General features: G+C 36.5%; 2 protein-coding genes across 8 annotated transcripts in view; one reads left to right on the forward strand and one right to left on the reverse strand.

Moving 5' to 3' along the window:
* Positions 1 to 221: 221 nt before the first annotated feature.
* Positions 222 to 4,232, forward strand: LOC131440348 (wolframin). Its single transcript, XM_058611584.1, has 4 exons — positions 222 to 459; positions 669 to 2,125; positions 2,186 to 2,886; positions 3,048 to 4,232. Exons 1-4 carry the CDS (start codon positions 381 to 383, stop codon positions 3,508 to 3,510), a joined length of 2,700 nt encoding a protein of 899 aa, XP_058467567.1. The 5' UTR covers positions 222 to 380; the 3' UTR covers positions 3,511 to 4,232.
* A 10,650-nt stretch (positions 4,233 to 14,882) lies between these two features.
* LOC131440349 (sialin) overlaps positions 14,883 to 19,013 on the reverse strand; it is a 45,038-nt gene continuing 40,907 nt past the window's right edge. For all 7 annotated transcript variants that reach the window (XM_058611588.1, XM_058611589.1, XM_058611587.1 and 4 more), the window contains exon 4: positions 14,883 to 15,631. In XM_058611588.1, the coding sequence (XP_058467571.1) occupies positions 15,374 to 15,631 (258 nt within the window). In that variant the 3' untranslated portion in view covers positions 14,883 to 15,373. The remainder of the gene's footprint in view (positions 15,632 to 19,013) is intronic.

Below are 19,013 nucleotides of genomic sequence, written 5' to 3' on the forward strand. Positions count from 1 at the left end.
TGATGCAATTAGGGTTACCTAAGATCGATTGAATCCTTATAGTTTGTTAGGTGGGCCAAAATATACGAAGGGGCCAAAATACCTCTGTTACCCTAGAGCATTTGTTTTAACTTTTTCAATAAATTAGTAACAAACAACACTTATCTGTAAATTTGCCACATTGAACTAAATTTTGTGATTGAGAACAGTTCAATTCTGGCGTCTCACAGAACATACGATTTGTTTGTTGTGTAACAATCGAGAAATTCTATCTGGTCGCTCTGCCGATGTTTTCTTTTCTCGTTGTCAAAATTAAAAACAGTGTTCGTCTTGGTGTTCGTTCCCTTTTGGTTTCGTAGTTGATACGATATCATTACAAAATTGCATAGATTTTATGGAAGATGGCCAGCTGGGCTAATCGTCCTCCAGTTGGGAACGGATCCAATGCAGCTTCCAACAGAAAAAAATGGAACATCGCTGGTGAGTACAGTTGATGCTAATTTCAGAAGAGATTCGGCCGTTTTATTTGGAAACGCTTTTCTCCTTTCGATCAGTATGGTTCGATCTTATTCTTGTTCTTCGTTTTGGAATGACTCCGAAACACTTTAAAAAGTGATTGAATGATGATCTCATTGAGCAATCAAAGTGAAAAAACAACAACAGCAAACTGACCATATGTTCTTTTACAGATAAAAATTCTCTGCGTAACTTGATGTACCATTTTGCAGAAGATGGTTGTCCAGAAACCCAATACACACTGGCCAAACAGATTTTGGAGAAGACTGAAGAAGTGGATCCCCCGCATAATCATGCTCAGGGAGTACACTGGTTGCTACGAGCGGCCCAACAAGGTCACGAGCAAGCAATCGAGATGCTTAACGAATGCTATCAGACGGGACGAGGTATAAACGGGTCGAACGAAGAGGACGTTCGAACCTGTTTGGCAATGAGTGCCGGTGAAAGGTCTGCTAGACGGGCTGCACAAGAATTATTCGCTTCACTGTCCAACGGTGAAGAATATGTCACGGCTGCTCAGTTGGAAAAACGTATGAGAGAGATTTACAGGCTGGACAAAAAAAGACGAAGATCCCGGCCAGATGGTGCTGAAGCGGGTGAAATCGGCCTGGAAGCGAGTCCTGATAGAAATGGATCTCCCAGTGTCAGTAGACTGAATCGTAGATCTGGACAATTCCAACAGATGAATCACATTTCGGAAGCCAACCTGATGTCGGCTGCGGTTAACTATTCGAATGGAAGATTGCCTTTTATGAGCAATTGCATGACGCTGTCTATTCCCAATCCTCAGAGTTTAGATCACATACCTTGCTTTCATAGGCCTTTTTTTCATCCCATAATGTTCTTTTCGCTCCTATACCACCGACTTCTAGCAATGATGGCTTCCTTTCCCGGATCTGGGATTTCCGGCATTCAAATGATTCTAATGTTGATTGCCTACTCATTCTTTGCCATGGAAAATCTCCTTACTTTAGTTCCAGTAGGAGCATACTACGTCAGTCTGATCGTGATGGTTCTGTGCAGTTTTAAAATGTTGAAATGTAAACACGAATTTATTGATTTCCGAATGTGGTCGGGATTGTTTCTTCGATACGGCGATGAACATCTCAACACGGATGATTCAGAGAACCAGTACCTTCGTAACAACCTTCGGCCGTATTTGTATTTTTTCGTGGCATTCTTTATTAACGTCATGCTTCATCCAAACATCAACGACCAGTGGTTGCCATTTTCAGAAATTACGGTTGTTGCCTTCGTACTCACGTTTATCACGATGGTGGCGTTCATGTACACGTCCTCGGATCCTTTCCCCGATTATATGATTCTTTTCTCCTTTGGGCTAAACGTGTTAGCCAAATATCCGTACGAGATGGATTCAGTTGTCACAACCGGATGGCGTTTTCTGGATCTGAAAGTGCCGGCTTTTTCAACGTTTGTCATTGGAAATGGAATTGAGTTTTGTCTGAATTGCCGCGCCCTACTGTACCTGATTATACCGGCATTCCTAACGTTAATTGCCCGGCGGCGCCGTTGGCGAGGAGTGTATCAGTACTTGATCCCTCACTGCGTAACACTGGCTTGGTTGCAAATTTGCATCATTAGTTCACAATCGGCCACTATGTTCGGATTGGTAATTGCATGTTTTTTAGTGTTTAGTATTTTCAAATAACCGATTTCTTTTTACTGCTAGGCTCGTGGTGCGCTAGGTCTATCAGGCCTTCTACTGTTCCTGCCGCTGTTTGGTATTGTGACATTGCTGATTCCAGTGTTCGCTACAATCGAATTGCTATCGTTAACAGATTCTACCGTTCGGCTGTGGTCCTCTATCAGTGCCGCGATAATCGCCATCCTGATTTCCTTCTATATGGCTGCATCTCGTCGAACCGAGAAATATATCACATTTCTCCAGATCGCTATTTGTCTTATTGCGACGGTATGTCTGACATTGCCCCATATGATGTCAAACTTCGAAACCCTGCATACGTCAGAAACCGCTGAACTGTATCAATCGAGTACTGTAAGACCGCAATCGAAGGACCAATCAATGCCACCGAACAGCCTCAGCTGGGAATCTTATTACAGATTTTGTCATCAACCGGCGTGGGATCGTCTAGGCAATAAAATTCATACTCAGCTGAGATGCGCCCATCTGGATGGAACTGTGGTTCGTTGGGAGGGAAGCGTGTTCGACTTGGAAATCATCAGTCGACGTAATTTGCGAGCGGATTTGATACACAGTTATCTTCCTAAGATGCTGGCTGATCGCATTGCTTGCTTCTATGGAGAGAGAGTGGAACCAACCTGCGGACCCACCGAGGAAAAACAACACTGTGAAGAGATGAAGAATTTCATGCAACAACAAGTGCGTTGTCATCTGGATAAATGGAATACGTGAGTGTTATGTTTCTATGAAAATAATCTGTCTGTCAATCAATTCAATGCTATTTGTGGAAATTAATTGATTCTCCTCTAGTAAATCGTAATATAACTTGTACTTCCGATCATCTTTCTTATACACACTTACTAAATCCAAGTTTGCTCTCCATTCCCAGGTACGAGTACGAAATAAAAGTTCGCATGCCTACGGTGGGACTACTGGCGAAGCCCATTGAAGTGACGCTACGAGCGCAGCACGCGTTTGGCAACTTCACCCAGAATTTGAACAACAGTGATCGCATCTGGTTTATCGGTATCTTGCGCAACTTTTTGCACTCGGGTGCTAGTGCGACAACGTCGGCACCTATGGATTCCCCAGCTGACAGTGAGTTTGATAATCTGCAGTTCGATTTAGGGGGAACCGCCGGTGGACGATCCGATCGTAGTAATATGCGACTGGGACGAAAAAATCCCTTAGTGGAGCTTCACTCATTGGGTTGTATTCGCTGTCAGAATTCAGAGCTGACCTCAATTCATATCACTGACAGATTGAAAGTAAACGCTCGGATGCGTGATTTGTTGCGGGGAATAAAATATCTGCTGAATGTGATTTTCAATCCGCTGGTGATCTTCAAATAGAAAATGTCAACCCGTTCAGTTTGAGTATTCGGTTATGCCTCAACAACCGCAATTAATGAATTATTTTAATTATTGATCATTTTTATGTTTGCTAGTATTTAATTATTGTACATGATGCATTTAGTAAGAGAGATAAATGAATAAGTCGTTGTGAAATTGTTACTAACATAACGGAGCATACGTCTCGTTTGGCGAATAACGGATAGGGACTTGCCTTAGAATTATATCTGCTGTTAACTGTAAATATAAATCATTCTAGGATAATGGACTTTTATTTGGATAAGGAAAAGATTCCTTTGGACTTGTAACTGAGAATTCATGTGTTGGTGTAAACACAATTTAAATCACTCAACAATCCTCAAAAAATTCTGTTGGATTTTGAAACAGTCTTTCGGAGTTATTGCATTATTACGGTGAGAGCAACATTCATCTGCAAGCTATGGATACATCGTATTGCTAGCTGCCTCGAAAAGAGAATTTTGGAAATTCCTCATAAACAAATTCGCAGTGTTAAAATCAAGCTGATTAATGAAATAAAATGTTGAGTTAAAATATATTATTTATTTCTAAAAAAAGGGGGATCGAATAATTTCCGCTAAACGCTGCGAAGTAACTTTTTCTGCACACACTTATGTTGTGGTTGCTGCTGTTAATTGCGTTTTTGGCGTTGTTTTTGTGTGTGTAGATTCGAGAATACTGACGATTAAGGATGTCAATCCTCTACCGCATGCGTGACAGATCCCTTGATGATCTGTGCTCTTTTAGAATATATATATATTACAAAGTTTTGATAGAATAAATCTAGCGATGCATACCTCTTTTATATAACGGTGTATACTGCATCAAAAAGAAAACGGTCATTTTTTCCCTACAAAACGCTTCGTATTCATGTCAATTGAACAGTAGAACGATGCTACAAATGCTACCCATGCGAAAAAATTTTCCCTCAATCTACTAAAACAAATGAACCTTCAGTAATTTTGGGGTGCTGAATCGAAATCTGCAGTTAGTTTTGCGTAATAATGAGTAAAATATTATTTCAATTTTGCTATAATTTTTTTTATTAGTCGTTAATTTATTTTAGCTGAATCTATGAATACTTATAGATTTTGTTATACACGCAAAGAGTCAACGGAATATTTTCCTCTCATTTCCTTAGTGATACGCCGTTTAGATCGACCTCTACAAATGATTTTCTAAATTTTAACTAACGCAAGGCTATTTTATGAACCGGGCTGGATAGTGAACCATCAGCACTTTTCACCTTTGTTTATAAATATAAATTGGTATAGAATTCGTTCACACTTTAGAAAATTTTTCTGAGGGCCTAGTGTTATATCCCAAGTAGCAAATGTAACTTATCGAAATTTCAAGATGTTCTACAATTGCTTTAGAATTGTTTTTTATGTTAGATATGTTCAGAAAGATTTTTAAATATATTACAATTGGCTGTGCAACTTATCACTGTTAAGTTTCACAATAATACCGAAAAAATCACTGTAGAACAACTTTATAAGCACATCTAAAATAATTGTGCAACTAATCACCAACTTGTTCATGTTTCAATAGCAGTTATAGAAGTTCTTCAAAAAATTTCACAACGTCATGTAAAACGGGATTAATTATATCAATAGTGCTACTTATCAAAAAAAAATTCCAAACCGCTGTCATAATTGTATCGGACACAATATACGTCGAAATTTCTATAAATCACTTGTGGAAGAAAAATTAGCGAAATGATGCTCTCCGCAAGGCAAAAAATGATAAGCCGAATTGAGAACATTGCTTTAAAAAAATATTTTTCTGCTGAGTCCGCACAGTTTTAGCTACCTCGTGAACTTTTAGGTCAGTGTATGCAGCGTTTTCAGATTTAGAAAAACAATGATATGAAATTCAAAACTTGCAAAAATATTGTCATGATTTATCTGTTTAAATGAACGCAAAACTTTATTGTCATAAAAGTTGCAGAAATACAGCATTACATACGCAATGATAAAAAAAAATCAATCAGATAATTTGTATTCGGTTTTCATCTTGCGAAAAAAATGAGCAGACCGGACATCACTTTTTAAAGATATTGAACGAAAAGTTAAGTTCATTATAGTTACTCTCACAGTTATATATTACCGCTTGAGAAACTTCAGCACATGGGCCTACCAAAATACACGCTCGTTCAATGTTACTCTAAAGTGAGTACAATTTCACTCACTTTCGTTAAAAGTGGAACTACTCTATAGTGAGTAAAACCTGTTTACTCACTTTTGAGTGAATATGGTATTTGTCAAATTCTGAGTAACAATTACTCAGTGCTACAAATGGTAAAGTTAGCTCGAGTGAGTAAATATGACTCAATAGCATGCGAATTGAATAAGGGATTCGAAAAGGGAATTCTTTACGTTAAACAAATACTGACTTACTTATATCCAACGAATTCGCTACCTGTTCATCGGCCATTGGAAAGGATCCGTCTGCCTTCCTACGTTGCCCACGTACGGCATTTTGTACAGCATTGGTAGAAATGCTCTGATGTATTCTTATATAGAAAAAAAATATAGAAAATACTTGCTATATGACTGAACGCTTACTTATCGTCTTCAACCTGCGCGAATTGCAGCATTTTGTTAATGTGTACCGCTTCCGACAAAGGGAAAGTTCCGCCTTCGACAAAGGGAAAAGTTCAGTGAACGTAAATTTTTACACAACGTTTTCAAACCTCTGTGAGTAAAACTTGTTGTCGATTTAGAAACTGAGTCGAAGTTACTCATTCTTCTAAATCAATATTACTCACTTTTTGACATTTGAACTAAATAAGCAAAAGTGAGTACAAATTGCTCACTTGAGAGTAACATTGAATGAGCGTGTAATGCATACAGTGCGTATCACAAAACTCGGGCCCGCTAAGGTGTATGACTTGACTATACACTGAAATGAAAATCTTATTTATATTCATTAGATTTGTCATATGAATCATATGCCGAATATAATTCATAGAAATTATATAGAAACTTATAATTTTTATTTAATGTGTACGTCAAATCTAAATGGACGTTATCATAATGAAAGTTATAAAAATATTCCATATAATTTATATGGAAATCCGATGAAAGTCGTGAATCGTACTGCTTGAAGCTGAAGGAATAGTTGTGTCCTCGATATTCGTCAGCTTCTCCAGACCATTTTTTTTTCTGGAAGTTCCGCATCTCAATGTAATTTTAAATCGCTGAAAAAACAGCTCATCCAACTTCGTTCAAGGATATGCGTTAACGGACCATGGAATATATATCCGGTACGTTTCATTACTCTATCTGTCTAGTAAGATTCATTTTTTTTATTTTCAGTCTCGGGATCTCACTTCTCTTTCGCAAATATCATGAGGTGCTCCCTTACCGAACGGAATACTAGTATAGCTTGAATCCTCAAAGAAAAGTAGTAGTTTGCAATTATCTACTATTCGTATGACCTCCATTGAAAGTTATATATATATATATATATATATATATATATATATATATATATATATATATATATATATATATATATATATATATATATATATATATATATATATATATATATATATATATTATACTTAACTAGTCATATGGTATATATGAACCTATCTAAATAAATTCGAAGTGAATATAATATGCGCTTCATAATTGTGTAAGTTGTGTATGTATGTTGTCCGGATATCTAACAGTTCGGCTGAAAAGTATCGTTTAATAGAAACACACATTTTTTTTGCCAAAATTCGTTTTTATTATTCAACATAATTGACATCAGAGGCGATACAGCGATTATAGCCATCTTTCAACTTTTCGATACCATTTTTGTAGTACGATTTGTCCTTTGCCTCAAAATAGGCCTCAGTTACAGCGATTACCTCTTCATTGCTTCTAATTTTTTACCAGCGAGCATTCTCTTGAGATCTGAGAACAGGAAAAAGTTACTGGGGGCCAAATCTGGAGAATACGGTGGATGAGGGAGCAATTCGAAGCCCAATTCGTTCAATTTCAGCATGGTTTTTCGTTGTTGTTTTTGATCGATTGTGAGCTCACGCGGCACCCATTTTGCACAAAGCTTACTCATATCCAAATATTCGTGAATAATATGTCCAACACGTTCCTTTGATATTTTCAGGGTGTCAGCTATCTCGATCAACTTCACTTTACGGTCATTGAAAATCATTTTGTGGATTTTTTTCACGTTTTCATCGATAACAGCCTCTTTTGGCCGTCCACTGCGTTCACCGTCTTCGGTGCTCATATGACCAGTACGAAATTTTGCAAACCACTTACGAATTGTTGCTTCGCCCGGTGCAGAGTCTGGATAACACTCATCAAGCCATTTTTTGGTATCGGCGGCACTTTTTTTCATCAAAAAGTAGTGTTTCATCAACACACGAAATTCCTTTTTTTCCATTTTTTTCACAATAACAAAAGTAGCTTCACTCAAAATGCAATATCTCACAAACTAATAATCGGACAGCTGTCAAATTTATACACGTATCTTTTGAAGGTTGGTACTAACTGAAAATGGTATGGATTTAATTTTAGTGGCGCCCTCTCATAGAATCGATACGAACTTTTCAGCCGATCTGTTAGTAATGGTTATAAGACGCGCCAATAAATTTGACTCAGACTGGAAATGTCATTCGTTATATGGAAATCCTGTAAAAATAATGTTAAGAAGAGTTTTATGTTTCATAAGATTATCTCATATATTTGACATGATGTTGAACACATCTTGTAACTCTTATTGGAAATGCTAATAGTGCAAAATCATTAGAATATCATATAATGTGAAAAAGAAAATTTAGCTCAGTGTACTGTATTGTTGATTAATTCAACTAGAAGATTTGAACTGATAAAAAAGAGCATTTCTTTCCTAAATAATAAAATGTTAATGTTTCCTGTATTTTAGATAATATAAGTCATTACGTTGCGTGAACCATTTTCTATTCAACTCACTGTTACCATTGATGCTATATTGGAAAAATATTCAAGAAAAATTTATTTAGAGATTTTTCAGGTTCAATAACACATTAGTTTGATCAAAATCGTCTAAAAATTTTAAGAATGTTCGAATACACGTATTTTAAACACCATCATCATATCATCGGAATGATTCTCATTACAAATAATAGACTTTTATTTTCATAGAAATTGGTGTACAATCATCAAAATACGTTAATTCAAAGGCGCTTGAAGATTTCGGACGTATGAATACGTGTTTCACCATAAAAATGCAGTTCGTTGTCGCAAAAGTTAGAAAAACGACAAAAGATCAATTCTACAATATGTAGCAATATCACTTTTCATGTGCAGATTAGATACATGTTTGTGTCAGGAGCAGTTGTGTTGAAAATCAAATGTGCAACTTATTCATTAGAAATTAAGTTTGTTATGTTTTTGTATCCGTCATTCCATTTCTTTTTGACATTACGTAGTAGTTTTCACGAGTTTCACAATTGTTTTATCGCTGATTTTATTACTGAATTTGAGATGAGATCGACGCATGAGTTTTTGTATCAGTTGCACAATCGTTATGAATAAATATTCGCAATAACGGAAGAACTTGAAGATATGTTGCACAACACAGAAAAAATGCGCTTTTTCCATAACACAACAGTTATACTGGAATAGTAATATAAACTAACTTGATAAATTGCACAATTAGTAGAAAAATACAGTACAGCTACTTAACATGCTAATTGGGATACCAATTGATTCATCTCGACGAACTGAGCAAATGTCCTTGTATGTATGTGTGTTGTCAATAAAAAGGTCGAGATCGCACAAGTGAATGAAGCGATTTTGATCAAACTAGTCTCAAATGAAAATTTTCCCCGTCACCCTGAACGCTATTGAATGGTTTTGAGATCGGATGTTTACTTTTTGAGTTGTACGAAGTTTTGTGTTAAAATTTCCAAGTTTTATATCCAAATTTAAAATTTTGACAATGTTTGTCACACTTGACCTTGAAAACAGAATATGCTTTTAGACTTAGATTTTGCACGGTAATAGCTATCCAAAAAGCCTGTTTTTTGCAAATGTTTCTTTGCACCTAATAGACTATGAACGGTACCCTTTTTCATGACGTTTCGATTTTAGCACGGTTCGTTTTTGGCAACATAATCGTTCGACATGACTTATGTATTACAAAGATGGCAGTATGTTTCAATTCAAAACAATTTCATGTTTATATTGATGTATACTAGAATGGCATACTGCATCATTGTCTCATGTTGTGGGGCATACCACTGATTTGTTGTGAGGCATATTATACGGTTGCTGGGGCTTTATTCAAGCGGCAAGCGAAAAAATTGAGAATGTGGTTGTTTTGGAAAATGTGTTTGTATCAATCAATTCTCACCACTTCTACCGGAATCATTGAAAATTATGTTCCTCAGGCGTATTGCAAAGAAATTCATACATTCTCGAAGAAAATATATCAGTACATTTTGAAATATCTCAATGTTTTTAACCGGGGTCATATTATAACACTTTCCCCTACGTCGAAAAGCTGTCTAATGATATTTTCAGTTTTTTTTTACATTTTCCAGCAAACGACAGCTGTCAATCAGAAATCAGGAATCAGAACAAATTGGCTCAAATGTCATGTTCCCCTTGATATTTGGAGATTCGTGCCTTGCCATCAATTTGTTTTTAGCATCATTTTCCCGATATATAAGAGGGAATGATTGAAAGGAAATGGTAAAGATTGGACCAGAAGGATGGGGAATATTGACGACACAAAAACACAAAAAAGTAGATGTAAATTCTGCATCCCTAAGGGATGCTGAACAATCTGCTGGGGATCACATCCAGTGGAAGCAGAAATAAATTCTGAACCTCTACGAGGTCCCGAACAATCTGCTGTGAAACCAATTTAGGGTTGTTACTATGTGCGTTGTTTGTGATGAACGATGCACAGTTAATAAAACCTCCAATCCCCGAGAGGATTTAGAGATTTTACAAAAGCAACACCATTTTGCACTCCCGGAAGAATGCAGAACGATTCGCAGTATGTACGAGCAGAAGTAAATTCGGTACCCCATAGAGGATGCCAAACAATCTGCTAAAAAACCTATTTAAGGTGAATACAGAAAGGATTCATTCACTTGTGCTTTATCCAACTAGTTGAAAGTGGTAAAAATGGTTCCGGACCAACGAAATCATTCGTTGCACCAGCTCTAGCCAACTCATCAGCCCATTCATTTCCAGTAATACCAGAATGGCCGGGTACCCATCACTAGATTCGACCATGAGTCATTCAAACTGAGTGCTTTTAAGGCTGCCTGACTGTCGGAACAAAAATAGATTCGTTTACCACAGATTCTCTGCTGAAGTGCCGATTGTATTCCACACAGAATCGCGTAGATTTCTGCTTGGAATTCAGTACAGTATCTACCAAGCCTCTTTTCACGACAGTAGATACCAGTACCAGCACGACCATTCAATAGAGAACCGTCCGTATAACAAACTGTTCATCAAGTGTTCATCAAGTTGTCGTTCCAAATAACCAGTCAACCATTCCTCACGAAGAGGATAGCTCACATTGAATGTTTTGAAAGGAAAACTGCATGTGAGAGTTAGGTCACTAGGAGCGAGTAAATACTCATCCCAGGTAACCATTTGAGACCTTAAGCGAGTGTGGCTAGTAGCCCTGTACCCTTAAGACGGTATGCACCAGATAATGCTTCTTGTTTTAGGAATACGTGTAGTGGTTTAATGCACAGTAGCGCAGCAGTAGGAGTTGTCGTGAATGCTCCTGTCATCGCCATTAGGACCATCCTTTGGAGATGACTCAGCTTTGACTGAACTGCTGCAACTTGTCACAGAAACAAGCTAATCATTAGTGTGGCAAAATGTCAGGTGATTACGTTCCACCGTACTTTGAATCCTGTGAAATTTAATTACAGGCTCTGTTCTGACTAGAGTTAACCAGGTGAGCGATTGAGGAGTATTGTTGGATGAAAACCTGACCTTTGATTCACATCGATCACTGATCATTTCAAAAGCTTCACGTCAGTAGGGATTTATTTCAAAAATCGCAAAGGATTTTAAAGATCCTCATTGCTTGAAGGCATTATACTGCTCACTCGTAAGACCTATTCTTGAGAACGATTCATCAGTTTGGTTACCGTATCAGCTCTCGTGGTGCATGCGAATTGAACGAGTTCAAAAGCAATTTGTTAGGCACTTAGCTTTGTAATCTCTGCTTGCCGAAGCAAGTCAAAGTCGATTGCCAAGAATTGCGTGTATCTAGTAAGGGAAAAACCCAAGATATTCCGTTCACGACTCCATTGTTTAACCTCCTGCAGCCACTCAGTCCTCGGCACGGAAATACACCGTGACTTAGGAGTTTCTATTTTTGTGGCCTTTTATGACATGGAACAGGAAACCAGTGGATCGCTTGCTTTATAACACTGGCCCTTATTCTGCGAGTCGAGTGAGGTGAGATAAGTCGAGTCACCCGAGTCACACGATTCTGACAGTCGAATGCAGTGACAAAAGTCCCCATGAGTGAACTCCGATGAACTCTCGCCGTATTCTTGCAGTCGAATCACGGTGACAGAAGTCACTACGGGTGAGTTTTAAAGTCGGTACCGATAAAGCAAGTGACAGAAGACAAATTTGAAAAAAAAAGGTTAATATTTTCAATTTTCTTTCACCGCGAATGTAAATTTTGTTTGATTTTGATTAAATTCGTGTTTTATAAAAAAAAATATTAAATTGCTGTGCAAAATTCATGCCTTTGTAAAAAATCTTTAGTTTTCAGCGATTGAGCAACTGCCGCCGTTGAATTGAAACCAAAAATTGAGACCAACTAAACAACGCGAAGTGAAAATGGATACAAAACGGTAGTTGTAAAGAAATTTGTCTTCGTTTATTTTATTTTATGAATTTCTTTGAATATAAGGTATTCAATGAACAATTTGTTTTTAATACAAATACTTAGGTTGAAAGAAACGAATAGAAAGCAATTCGAGGCGATGGTTTCTCACATGGAGAAAAAACTTCATGTAGCAAAAGGGAAAAGGTTTGCTGAAACGGCAAATATCTCTAAAACCAATTATAATAGTTTTGGAATCGTTTAGCCGTTTCAAGTCTTCTTTCATTGGACGTGGCGGTGAACAATAGCAGTAACAAAAAACTTTTGTAAACAAAGCAAATAGAGAAACAGTGTCCTTTTTACTACTGGTAGTATGTTTGGACTGGAGTCGAACGCAATTTCATCGACCACACCAGCGAATCAACTATCCAGTAAAATTGAACGATGTGATGAAAATTTAGTTTGTTTAGAGAATGAAAATCCGGAGATAGTAGACGAAAATGCTAACATTCATCGTTCGCATAGTCTGCCACGGAGCAATCAACAGAAAAATCGAGAAAAACTTTTGAAATCACAAACAGAATACATTAGAAGCATTAGAAATAATGTTAGAGAAATAACTAAGTATTCGAAAAAAACTTTGCAGCTAAAAGAGAAAGAACTCGACATAAAACGACAGGGAAACTTGATGAAAGAAAAGCAACATCAAGAGCTGATAAAATAAAGGCTAGCAGTTCTTGAATACAAGAAAAAAAATTGGAACTGATGGCAAAAATGTGATATGTTTAAGTTAAACCGTTTTTAACCCCAAACATTCGTGTTAAATTATTAAGAATCCAAACTAATCATTACATTCATTACATTATTTGAGTGAATGTTTTGCTGTAACGGGGAGATGCGTTTTTACAGCTCTCAACGAGCCATAGCAATATGCAATGAATATTCAATGAAAAAATATGCCATGCTGAATATTATTCATTATAGATTTATTTTTCATCCAGTTGGTTGATTTACTCTCATGCACCATTTCGATTGAATCCAATTAAAAACTATTTAGCAAGAATTTGATTTTATAGAAGTAACAGGAGTGCCAAAGTTAGTTTCTTTCGAGCAACTAACAGATAAAGCACTAGTTTATTCGCAGTATTCGGCAGTCCATTTTTTGGCCATTTTCCACATGATATTTTTTAAAAACTGTAACATTGCCGTTGCAAAAATGAGGTTTTTTCTTCGTTCGAAGTAAGGCTGCATCATTAAAACACTATATATGAATGTTCGGATACGGATTGCCTTAAAATTATATATGCTGTAAACTGAAAATATAAATCACTTATTAATAATCAATTTTATTTGGTCGAGAAATTCCTTGGATTCGTAAGAAAACGACGGAAGTTTGGAATTTTCGACAATTTGTTCCCGGAAACCGTTATGGCCGTAGTAAATTTTTACGGTCATCAATTGGCAAGACTTGCAAGCTAAAATAGTTTTAGAATCTGCTCCTAAATTTCTAAAGTTTGTGTGGATTTGTTTTGTCAATTAGATAATTTATTGACCTATACTTTCGAAACCTGAAGTCCGAGGCGGATAAAATTAAATTGCGTTAAATGGAATACAAAATATTTATTTACATCGAAATTCGATCGGTTCAGCCAGTGGCGTACCGAGAAAATTCGGCGCCCGGGGCAAAATAAGAATTGCCGCCCCGTTGGTTTAATTTGAGCAAAATAAAAACTCAACTCTATCTCCGGAAAGATGACTTGGACGAGCAATACTTGAATACATCAGATAATCAACAGAAATACAATGATAATAATCGAATAATTAATCGAGTAATTGATTAATGATTATTCACCAATTAATAATGATTAGTTTGGAAATTTTTTTCGATCATTGAAAAATCGAATAATTCGAAAATTTCGACACCCTTGAAAAATCGAATAATTCGAAAATTTCGACACCCTTAGTTGCGACGCTAAATGGTCATATTCAAAGTTATTTTCATATCACTTGTCTGATCTGAATCTGAAACGATTAAAAGTGTTCGAGGAACTTACTTGTTGCAATGAGTTTCATACAGAGCACCGGATCTTGCAAACCTATTGAGATCTTCAAATCGCCAACAGTTCCACTGAAAACACTGCTGAACTTCTAAAGTGGAAAATCAGGAATTTTTTTGTGTGAGTTTGCGTTAGTTACAGCGGACCGTATCTATTGTCCCACGGACACAAGGACCAAACAGCCTCTCTTTGTTTGCTTTCTCTTTCAAATTTTACGGATCTATTATATAAATTTATCCAAAGTTTTCTATATTATTCGAAACCTTATGTGTTTTGACTTGAAGGTAATGTAAAGAGTTGGGTGTCAAAAATTCGTGATAGAGAAAGTAAACAAAAAGAAACTGTCATCGTGGGACAATAGGTTGGATTGTTCGATGGGCTTCCAATGAACGCATGTGAAATTGTGGCCTTCAAATACGGATTAATTCAACAGAGCAACGGGATATTTCACAAAGATGAAAAAAATCATTCTTAACGTACAATTGCCTCACAAAATAATAAATTAGTATGTTGTATCGTGTTAACATTTAAAACAAAGTGAGATCTTTTTTTATCTAAGTCGCTATTCAGTAAACAATTCTAGTAAAAATTTCCACTGTTGTTTATTTCTTTTTCTCACTTTTTCATGCCCGTATTTCTATTTAGTTTGGTAAATATACATGTTTATATACATGGCTCACCTCTTCCTTCATTCCATTTGGAAAAACTCAATGTTTAATACTAACTGTGCTTGTACAAGTAAACATAAAGTTGTTAGTGTGTATTTGAATCTGTCATTGGAATTGGTTTATCATCACTGTATGCTTTTTAACATTAAACTTTATATTTAAGCTAACTTCAAACAAATATATAGTATTTTCAGCCGGAATATATACAAAATTGATCATCGAATCGAATTCACTATGTACCTGGAAACCCAGATTCGTTCAGTGGGTAACCTTGAAGAGGCGCTGTTTCTATAAACAATTTTAATTATCGCTGTTTTCGTTATTGTCATCATCGTCATCTTCGTCGTCGAACTTCAGGCCATTTCCGGCTCTTCCCACCTTCAGCATCGGCTGATTGGCAATTACGGCTGAATCGTCAGTCGATACCACTTCTGCGTCGGGTAGAGGGTAATTCCAGGGTTGGATCTCGGCCGTTCCGAAGATTTGGAATACCAAATAACTGCTTACTGCAACCACCGAACTTACGCCGAAAACATGGAGCCATTGGTTGATGTTTTGCTGGAATTGGAAAGCATACAGCATTCAATATTTTTTTTAATTTCTGTTTTTGGTTTAGTACTATAAACGATGAACTGGTGAACTAAAAACATTTTATAGGTAACCAGAGAATGATTACCATTTTTGTAAATCTTATGTTCAACTGTTTCTTTGTACCAAGTTAGCTTAGCTCAGACCCTGTCAACTTGGAGCGAAATCAATCTTCCGTTCAGCACCGCCATCGCTCGGCATCACATTCAACATAGGGTAACAGAGGTATTTTGGCCCACTTTAGGATTGATTTTATTTTGGCCCACTTTGTACAAATATCCACCAAATGTTGTGATATCTTTGAAAAACCCTTCCGCAATAGGTAATTTAATATGATAGGCATCAAATTGATGCAACATGGGTTACTTAACATGGATAAAATCCGATAAAATCGATAAAGTTTGTTAGGTGGGCCAAAATATATGAAGTGGCCAAAATACCTCTGTTACCCTATTATGTCAATTGTATGGGTGTGCAGTACTGATATTTTGGCGCGCACGAATTTGACATTTCTCTCCCCTACTTCTATGTACGAGATTCGATGCGGACACGCCTGAAGGCGTAATGCTCGCAAACTAGGATGTTGCCAATGATTTGTTCGGGAAATGTGAGAGCTGGATATCTTGTTAATATGATGTCTTTGCTTGGCTGTAGAAGTATCAGCTTGTAATCGATAGATGTATTTCTACAATCAGTTATGTGTCATTTGGTCGATAACAGTTTCTTGGTACAAAACACGCGTAGAAACTTGTCGGAACTGAAGTTTTAATGAGCTTAAGCTTCAATGGGATTTTCCTTGCTACCAAATGTCACACATAATGAGAAGAAATATAGGTACAAATCACGTGTCATGTAGAAGAATACAATGTCACAATGTCTCACAATATAGTTGTTTCAGCTTAAGAGCAAGATCAGAATTAAAATAAAAAGCAGAACCGAGTCGGAAGCATGCATTTATCTAGGAAATGAAAAAAAAACTGCATAAAGCAAATGAATTTTTCTAATCCCTTGTTTGACAAATGTCACTTATTGTCGAATTCTTCTGCAGACCTGTCAAGGTTTGATTGGCAAAAGCGACCAGAAGTAAATCATTAAGGGCTGAGGACAGTACCGTAAAGTGGTAGGAATTTTACTATTTCCCGTTTTAAATAAAAAAAAAAAATAAAAAAAATTTTTTCTTGGAAACGGTACAGAATGTAGAAAAACCCACCTGACAATGTCTTCGAAATTTAGTTGAGAATATTCTGTGAAATTTTCAGAATGATTCATTGAGTTTAGCGGTCGTGTTGTATTTTTTTTCTGACTGAAGAACAGCAGAAAAATGGAACGATCGGAAATGCATATTTCTATTTGTTCATCGAATATCTCGGCTTTGAAGGCTTGTATTATAAATCTACCGTGAAAAAGTCTAGATAATTTAGCTTAGATGCGATTAGTACATAAAAACATATATGCTACCGCGATCAAAATAAAGTCTTGTATTTTACTGTGAAACAAAGTCAGTTTCAATGCATCCGCCATTTTTTTCGCTTTGGTTTCCTGATAGCATTCTAAAAAAGGAGAGAGAAATAAAATTGGCTCGACAAGGGTGCCAAACACACATACATTCATTGTTCATTGGAATCCATGTAATGTCCAACCCATACGATAGATTAATGTGATAAAACTTCTCATCAAAATAATAAAATGTATGCTGGCAACCCGGTACAGTTTGCTCATATACGAGAGAGTACAAGAGAAATACGATGCGTGAAGGGAATTGAGCGAGCCACGTGGTCGATTTAAAACTCAACACGCGACCCTTTGTCCTAAGACCTTAAGACCTTAAGGTGAAATGTAGCGGAATGCGAAAATCGCGTTTTTGATCAATTATTCAAAAACTAGACCGATTTTCGAAAAACCAAAAACACTTAAGTTTTCGAAATCAAATTTATCATAACTAAGTATTCTTAGAATTTTGAAATTTTGCTTTGCCGAGCCGTAATTGGTTTTTGAAATGTATAAACGGTTACTGTTCCGTTCCACGGGGATGATTTTAGAACTGAAAATTAGTGTTTGTAGCAGAATTTCACAAAGAATCTGAAAATGCAACTCAAAATTATAAAATTTTAGCTAAAACAACCGAAAATTGAAAAAGTTTATATAAACTTTTTTGCATTTTTTTTATTGCTTGCGCGCTGCTGTTTCGTATTGAGGTGGTGTGAGAAATGCACGGTGGGCACGGTGGCATTATATCGTGAGCAAAAATTACATATAAAATTATGACGCGAATTTATGCAGCATTGGGTTTTGTGTTGAAATAGAAACGAGTTGAATACAATAAAATGGGTATTGTAAGAAATTGTTTATTTCCTAAGTAACTGTCATTTATAATGCCAATAATGTCCAATTTTGTTGAGTTCAATGCATTGATGTTGCTGAAGCAATAAAGCCTGGTTGTGTGATATCATATAACAGGTATTATTTTAGATTGTAGCAAGCTACTGAATGAAATGAATACAAGCCAAGTATTATCGATCATTAACATGATATACAAACAAAGTGATAAACATTGAGGGTAAGCTTCGAGCCAGTCAGCATGGAAAACTTATTGGAATTCATTGGTTTTTCAATTATTATGAATACAATGAATCAACGCTTGATTTTGCTTTCAAAATCGATTGAATAATAAGGAACTACGAAATAATTTTATATTCAATTTCGTGCCCCAAATATGTGCTTGAGAAAAGATTCACTAAATAATTTTAACTGCATGGTATGATGAACTATTAGTTATAATTGGAATGTATTCCAAATGTAATCTATGAAATTATTATTTGATGATTTCTGGCACCGGAGGCCAGTTGCTGTTTGGTCTTCGTTTCGTTATCGTTGAAACAGACATTTCTAGACTATATAATTCCGTAAGTCGCTTCCGGAAAAAAAGTTAATGGTAGTTTATGGTACTATAAAATTTGTTCATTTCAATCTAAGTTCTCACAACCCCTGCTAGTGATGTCCGAGAAAATGTGCCGCTTTTTATTATTGCACACACACGAGTCGGCCTCTTTGGCTTGGTTTGAAATTACTTCGGCTGTGTATGTGAATATTTCATCATACTGGTTGCACAAACGATGCTTTGAGTGCAAGTGTTAGTAGATCAGGGCCGCTTTTACACAGGCCCCGGGTCAATTGACCAAAAAAATAAATTAAATGATATAACCGGGACCTTTTTTGCTCTCATCACTTGTTCTCGGGGGTCCTCACACAAATATTGCTTGAGCCCGGACCCATTGAAACGTGGAAGCGGCCCTATAGTAGATGGAATTTTATTCTTGGAACAAGACGCACAAAAGGAAACACACAGTTCGTC

The sequence above is a fragment of the Malaya genurostris genome, chromosome 1 (genome assembly GCF_030247185.1).
Source record: "Malaya genurostris strain Urasoe2022 chromosome 1, Malgen_1.1, whole genome shotgun sequence".
NCBI lineage: Eukaryota > Metazoa > Arthropoda > Insecta > Diptera > Culicidae > Malaya > Malaya genurostris.

Coding starts and splice junctions, on each gene's coding strand:
- LOC131440348 (XM_058611584.1), top strand. CDS start 381: ATGGCCAGCTGGGCTAATCGTCCTCCAGTTGGGAACGGATCCAATGCA. Junction 460..668: donor AAAAAAATGGAACATCGCTG/GTGAGTACAGTT, acceptor GTTCTTTTACAG/ATAAAAATTCTCTGCGTAAC. Junction 2,126..2,185: donor CGGCCACTATGTTCGGATTG/GTAATTGCATGT, acceptor TTTTACTGCTAG/GCTCGTGGTGCGCTAGGTCT.